The following is a 7242-nucleotide window of genomic DNA, read 5'->3' as shown; positions in this document are numbered from 1 at the left end:
AGGAGAAGGAGAGCCGGGGATCGCAGCCGGCGGCGGGCGGGCGGCGCGGAGCCCGGGACTTCTTCGGGGAGCTGCGAGCCGAGCTGGGCGCCGCCGTACCGCCACCCGCTGCTGCCCCGCCGGCCGTGGAGATCGTTGTGTTCCGGGGGAGGAAGAGGAAAGAGCGGCCCAGCCCCTCAGCAGCGCCCGTAGCCGGCGGCCAGGTAGGGCCGGTGGGGTTGGGGCTGCCGAGCCCCCCTGCAGACCCGCCCGCTCCTGCAGCCGTGGCTGCTGCTAGCCCCAGCCAGGGGCCTTCTTGTGGCTGATGCTCTCCTTAAGCACGGCACCAATTAACAATTAGCAACTTACTGGTTATTTAAGTCACAGAGTTTGGTTGGTTGTTTTTAAAGCCACAGCAGAGACTTGACATTGAGCAGGTGCTCTTCTGCGTTGCCCCTTTCTGGAAACAGTTAAAACCAAACAGACTGATGTTAGGCTTGCTAGTAAAATGCTCTGAAAATAGTGAGGTTGGTTTGTGGTTGAAGTGGACAGCTTTATGTAGAAGCTTTTGCAGAGTTCAGAGAAGTTTGAGTGTGCCTCTGGTGGATGCAGAGGGAAGCCGTGATGTAACCCTGGAATCTGAACCTGTGCCTCTGTGCAACTTAACGTCCTGCGAGTGAAAAGGAAATGCTTTAAGAGCATTCAGGTTCAGTTTTAACACATATTTAGTATTCCTGCTTCCTCAGGGGGGACAGTGCCCTTGAGAGCGAACAGGAAAAGATGAGCAGATGCTACTTTTGAAGAGACCACAGTTTCCCTGTCTGTGCTACCTGCCAGCATCGGAGTGCTTGGGAGCGGGCAGAGCATCCACTTGGGGAGGTGGTTCAGCACCTGCTCCCCCAGCGCATGAATCGGACACAAACTAAAATAATCCTGGAGATCTGTTACTGCTCCAATGTGTCCCCTGTAAGCAGTCCCACAGCAAGCAGATGCAGACCTTTCCCCTGTGATTTTGTACTTTTTCTTCATAGGATTTATTCTGTCTGCCCTGGAAAGTTCCCCTCCAAACTGAGAACTTCTGATGGAAGGTCTCTGTGTAAATCATGGAGTAGAAAAGATGTAGTTTTCACTGATCTCATTTTGAGCATGTAGTTTCTTTGAACAGCATTAAGATTGTTTAAGTGGGGTCTGCCATTTGCTGGCAGTGCTTCATTCGGAGCTGATTCTCATACATTAGTTAAGCTGGGTGTGTGCAGTGATATGCCTGTGCAGTTGCGAATTAAGCTTCTTCTGCATGTTGCCACCGCTATCGGTACGTGCGCTGTTACAAATCTGCTCTCTCTCTGTCTCTAACAAAATGACTTAAAGTTCATGTCCTTTCCTGCACTAGCAGTTTGGTACCGATTTGGAGATGGAAATATGCATGATGCATAGCTCACATGTGGCAGTTTTTCTCTTATAAAATGTAATTTCTACTTGAAGGCATAAAAATTAATTGCAGCTATTAGTATATTTCTGAATTATGTAACTTGTTGTAAAATGTAGCAGATGATCCAGGCAAGAAAATGCCAGACAAAGCTATATGCTCTGTGCTATAATGGTATCCTATAAATTGCGCAAGGTTGTTCCCATAAGACCCTATAATATCTGCATATTAAAAGTGTCGTTGAGACTGCCACTTTTAATGAAGCCAGATAATAAAGCTAGCGGCTACAAAGCTATACACTGTTACCTACCATGTATTTTATATTTCGTTGCTTTCCAAAAAAGTATCACAATCAGCATTTAAACTGCTGTTACTTGTAATATTAATTCAAAGTGTTTCATTTTGTTTGTAGACTAAAATAGTGGACAAAGAGAAAAATGAAAAGGAGCAAGAGTTTAACTTTGAAAAAGTAAGTCAATGGGACCTATCAAATCTCAATACTTTAGTGTGCAGGTGTGTGTATTTACATGCTTGGGAAAGCTACAGTGGGAGCAATGAGAAACGCTTCTAGAAAAGGTTATCTCTTGTAGGTAAGGATTTCCTAATAGCTGATTTTGGCTGTGTGCCATGCCAGAGGAGGAGTGTGCTGGCTGTTGTCAACTGCTCTGTGTGAAGACAGGCGCGTTACAGCTCTGTGGCCTTTCTTTCTGATTTTTCTGTGAGAATTTGAGGAGGATCGCTGTATGTTAGCTGTGTAAAGCTATGTGAGTACCCGTAACGTATAGCGTTGCCCTTTCAGGCCTATGATGTTAATCTTGGATTTCTGATCTCATGGAGGTGGGGGGGGAACCGTATTGGCATCTGTTTTTGAAACAGCAGATTACTTTTTCCATTTGTCTTTTTGTTCTCATCTGTTCCTCTATGAGCATAAGTAGCATTGGCCTTCTGAGATCTTGATTTGTTTGCAGATCTGCAAGTTGTTTTAAATGCCTGATCTCTGCTCAGAGAAATCTCTCACTGGAGCTGCTGCATGGAGCTGAGAACAGAGACAATTTAACCATTGCCTTTAAAAAGACTATAAACTCACCACTGGTTTTGCCAGGGTATTCTTGTATAGTGTCAACTACACATACATAGGTAGTCAAACCACTTCACCACTTGCCCATCCATGTTTCTCACTGCACCCAAGGAATGAGGATGCTCTGTAAATGTTGGGCACTGTGGGTAGCACATCTCATTGTTCGTTGTGCAGCACAGCACGATTGATTTTTATATAAAGGAGATCCATTCCATGTGTTGTCTTATGTGAAATGAGGACAATCAAAAATTGTCCCCGTGACAGTCCTCACCATCCAGAAATTAGGTGGACACTGGTTAACTGTTCTGCGATATAGCTCTAAACTCAGTTAGTTTTATTTTATAGCATGCTGATTTCAGGTATTAGCCAGGGTTTCTTTGGGAGTATGACTTTGTCATGGTCTGTCAAGCGTTATTTTACAACTGGCTAGACAAATTATGAAATGCTTGCAATTTTCTGTAATGTTTTAGGCTCGTTTGGAAGTGCACAAGTTTGGAATCACTGGCTACAAGAAGCAAGAACAACGCATGTGGGAACAAGAGCGTGCCATCATGCTGGGAGCCAAGGTAATTTTGTTGTGTGGTTTGTGCTGGGCGGTCATCCAGCTGTTACAGTGCAGGAAAGCTGTAAAAAACACTGGGCATGTTCAGCACTACTTCTTTAAAACCCTGATTCTACCCACTTTCCCCTCCCCTGATCCTTCTCCCACTTCATTGTTGCTTTTATGTTTTCTATTCTGTCTTGTCTGTTTTCTGTAGAAGTTTGGCAAATTAGTATAGTTGTATTATCAGGGATGTTGTTTAGATGAAATGTGACTGATCGGGGTAGATCAGGCCATTCAAAACTAAACTGTTGGAGGGAGGGGCTTGCTTTTTAAAGCTTCACTCTCCCAGTGAGTTAAAGATGGAAAACATTTTTGAGTTTTGTTTATAGTCTGTACTGTAAAAGAAAAAAAAAATTCTAGGTCTTTTTTGGGGGGTGGAGAGGGATATGGGTTTTCTTTCTAGCTCAGTGTGTACATGGAAACCTTGTAGGACTAATAGAGAGCATAAACATCCCTCTATGCTGTCTTGATCAAGAAAAGTACAGTTTCTATGTGTCTACCTTACATCTCTTAAGTCCCTTTCTCTCACCCAAAAGGAAACAAGCCTTTTCTAATATTTCACCACCACTGCCTGAAAAATATTTTGCATGCAAGTGTGTGAATATTTTTTGAACCTATTTGAAAATCTCATCAGCGGTATCCCTCCCAATCTTTATTGCAGCCCCCCAAAAAGGAGCATGTGAACTACAAGACTTACCAAGAGAAAATGAAAGAGGAAAAAGCAGCAAAGGATGATGATAACGGAGAGGTTGGTGTGACATTTTCAGCATAAAAAGGCAGCATGTGAGAGCTAGCCCAAAAGCCTGACAGATAATACCTCAGGCACAGGAGGAGTGCCCAAGCTTGACACCTGCTGCTCCCCACAGAGTGGGTTCCTGGCTCCAGCAGAACTGATTTCATCGGTACAAGCTGGTTGTGTGCAGTATGAAGGGCACAGAGTTAGGCTTGTGTTGTGATGGGTTTCACTGCCTTATCCTTTGAGGCTGATAGACTGATGACGCAAAATCAGCAGTTGTTTTTTCCTGGCCTCTTAAGGGGAAAAAAATGGTGTTCAATTAAAGCTTGTCGCATGTTGTCTAACCATAGAGAGCTGGATCTTCAGCTGGTTTTATATCGGCACAATTCCATCTAGGATCTCGCTCACTATTTAAAGGAAGGGTGAGGTTTCTGTTGCATCCATCCTCTAGCACAGCCTGTCTGGCTCCAAGCCTACTCCCTGCCTCCCCATGGAGCCTTCTCATGTAGGTGGAAGCAGGCTGTGGGGTGGATAATTGGACTATCAGCCTCTTTAATTGGACTATCAGCCAGTTTCCTGCCACCCACTTTCCCAGGGGACCTACTTCTCCTCCTCTGTCATGCTCAAAGTGCATCCTGTGCATGACCAGACACAGGCAAGCCCTGTCATTTGACAGGTACACTCAGGCGACTTGGCACACCTGCCAGGTAGCAAGTCCAGCTTTTGATCTAAGGATCTGTCACATGCCCAAGAATCAAACCTCTCTCCCACTGTGTGGCTGGATTTGTGCCACCTTACGTGGCAGGGGCAGTGTGTTGGTCACAAGAGGGCTGTACTTTCTGTAAGGTGACAGGAAGGACTCTGGGCACATCTAGCAGTGCCTCCATAACGTGTTGCATCACTTGGCCTGTCAGAAGGTCCCCCACCCTGATTTAAATGCCTGCTGCTCTGTGAAGCAAAGGCTACCATGTCTTTTGTGTGCAGATGGTTGATTAGCCAAGACGTTCTGTTCCTTTTCCATTAAACTATGTGTCTTTATAAACAGGAACATAAAGGTGATTCTCTTAAGAAGAAGAAAGAAAAGAAGGAGAGGTGAGCTGGTGTTAATGTGGTTAAAATTAATATGCTTTTATATAGCCTCCGCAGTGTATTGACCCTACATACCTAGGCACAGTCTTAAACCACAAGTCATGGAGATTACAGTGAAAGGAATGTCTCCAACTGCAGAACAACAAAATGTTAGTCACAAAATGGTGACCTTGCTCTGTGTCTAGCAGTCTCAGAGGCCTTTAGTTACACAGCTTAACTGAAAATGTGTCGGTTCTGCCGCGACATGTCTAAGACCAGCTGGAGCTGAGGGGAATGGAAATCCCTGTGTGTGGACCCAGGGTATGCCACTCACTCTGAGCCTGGGGGAATAATTTTTGCAAAACACAAGCTACAGTATACAGAGGCTTAAAAGGTTGTTAAGTGGCATTTTTAATCACAGCGTAGCAGGTTCACTGCAATGGACTCACTCTCTCTGAAAGTCTTTGTTTCAAGTCTTTAAACTTGTTTTAAAATGTAATTCATTACATAATGTACTGCAAATTTTGAATGAGTGTGCAGGTAATAAATGTTCTGGGATCATTACCTACTATAATTTAGTATTTCATAATACCAAACACTTGACTGCATAAATAGGTGACATGTTTTACCATATTGAGCATTTTAATGAGTTTCTGGTGTTTTTCTTAATTCACTTTTTTCCCCCCTTCCTATTTCAGAAAGGGTAAAAGGAAGAAACCGATGCCTAGTATCTGGCCTGCAGGTCAAGTTGGAAAATTCAGAGATGGGACCTTGATTCTGCAAAGCTATGACATAAAGAAGATTAAATCATCTAAAGTTATCAAATGAACTTATGATACAGAGTGAAATGGACAATACCTGTAAGATGGAATTCATGTTGCCACCAACACAGACTTACAGAGCCTCTCACTGTCCCACCATGTTCTAATTCTTTAACCTCATTTTTTGTTGAAGGATTTCTTATCTTCTATTTTGTCTTGGGCAGAAAATGAGAATTTACCATTTTATAAATAAAAATAAGGCTTTTTATTAAGAAGGTTACACAGGCTGTCTTCATTAGTCAATATAGAAAGCATTTAACTTTGCAGAATCAATTTATTTGCTGTAAGTAAAATACTCATTTAATCCATTGATGGTTTAAAATATATAGCTCTTTGGTTTTATCTGGAAGGAATATGGAAAAACCAATACCTTATTTGCTCTGAACCTGAAGTAGGTATTCTGAAACACTTATCAGGCATACATCTGTTTCTGTATCTATATGAATTGTTAGTGGATAGTAGAACTGCACAACAGTTTTCCTGTCCAGCAAAACCTCTTACGGTTTCAAAATTATCTGCTTTGGGATGGGAATGAGATTTTCTCATGGTTTAACCTGGCAAACATCTAAACACATGCAGTTTGCTTGCTTAACTCCGCCCCCCTCCCCCACTCCCTAGTGGGTTGGGACAGAGAATCAGGAGAGTGAAAATAAAGAACTTGCCAGTTGGGATAAAGAGTATTTAGTAGCTAAAACAAGCCAAACTTAAATAATAATAATGCCAATTAACTGTAACAATGCTATGATGATATAGCAATCAAAGTTATACTCATCTCACAAGCAGCAGCCACTGGCCATATGCCAATGACAGTGCGACAAGGGAGAGGTAAACCTCAGGAACCAAGACAGGCTGTCATCAAAGAGAAATGAAGGGAAGGGATCGAAGGAGGAGGAGGAAGGAATTGATGGGTTGAAGGGGTCCTTCCCTGCAAGCTCCACGATTTATAGTGAGTGTGACATTTATGGGATAGAATACATCTTTATTGCTCGGCTTGGATCAGACCCTGATCATCTGTCCTGAGTCACCTGTCCCAGAGAGTCCTGGGCTCTCACTTCTCTCTGCTTTTCTCATGTGTGGAGAGAAGAAAAAAACAACAACAAAACTATAATCACAGATGCAGGTGAAATCGTGAAAAACGTAAATATCTGCTGGTGAGAATGAAAAAAAAAACCAAAACCCGAAACTTGCCAGCTTCCTAAGGAAAACAACTCCATCCTGGCCAAAGCTCCAATATTATCTTGTGTTCATTTAAAGGGAACACTGCTGAAACTCGAAAAGGGAATTCTACAATTCAGTCCCAGCAAAACCAGGACAGATTTTCTGAAATTTTGTCCCAGGTAAGAGTTACTGAATCAACTTGGATATCCCTGTAGAGACCTACAAATAAACCCTCTTTCAAATGGTGGTTTGATGGCTTGCTTGGTTTCCTTTTAGAAACAAAAATATGTAAGACTGCGCCAAAAGAGCCATAGACAGTAGCTACTGGTTGTTCATGGTTAACTCACATTTGTTTTGGTGAGTGTTCCCATG

General features: G+C 43.1%; 1 protein-coding gene across 1 annotated transcript; it reads left to right on the top strand.

The window, feature by feature from the left end:
• Positions 1-5: 5 nt before the first annotated feature.
• LOC104541716 (chromosome unknown open reading frame, human C1orf131) lies at positions 6-5719 on the top strand (the record flags this gene model as incomplete). Its single annotated transcript, XM_010185841.1, has 6 exons — positions 6-203; positions 1818-1874; positions 2954-3049; positions 3749-3835; positions 4869-4915; positions 5590-5719. Coding segments are annotated over 6 exons (615 nt in total), but the record flags the coding sequence as incomplete, so codon positions are not given.
• Positions 5720-7242: the final 1523 nt, after the last annotated feature.

The sequence above is a fragment of the Mesitornis unicolor genome, unplaced genomic scaffold, assembly GCF_000695765.1.
Source record: "Mesitornis unicolor isolate BGI_N332 unplaced genomic scaffold, ASM69576v1 scaffold6036, whole genome shotgun sequence".
Taxonomy (NCBI): domain Eukaryota; kingdom Metazoa; phylum Chordata; class Aves; order Mesitornithiformes; family Mesitornithidae; genus Mesitornis; species Mesitornis unicolor.
The sequence above is the reverse complement of the archived record's forward strand: the minus strand, read 5'-3'. Positions and strand labels throughout refer to the sequence as shown.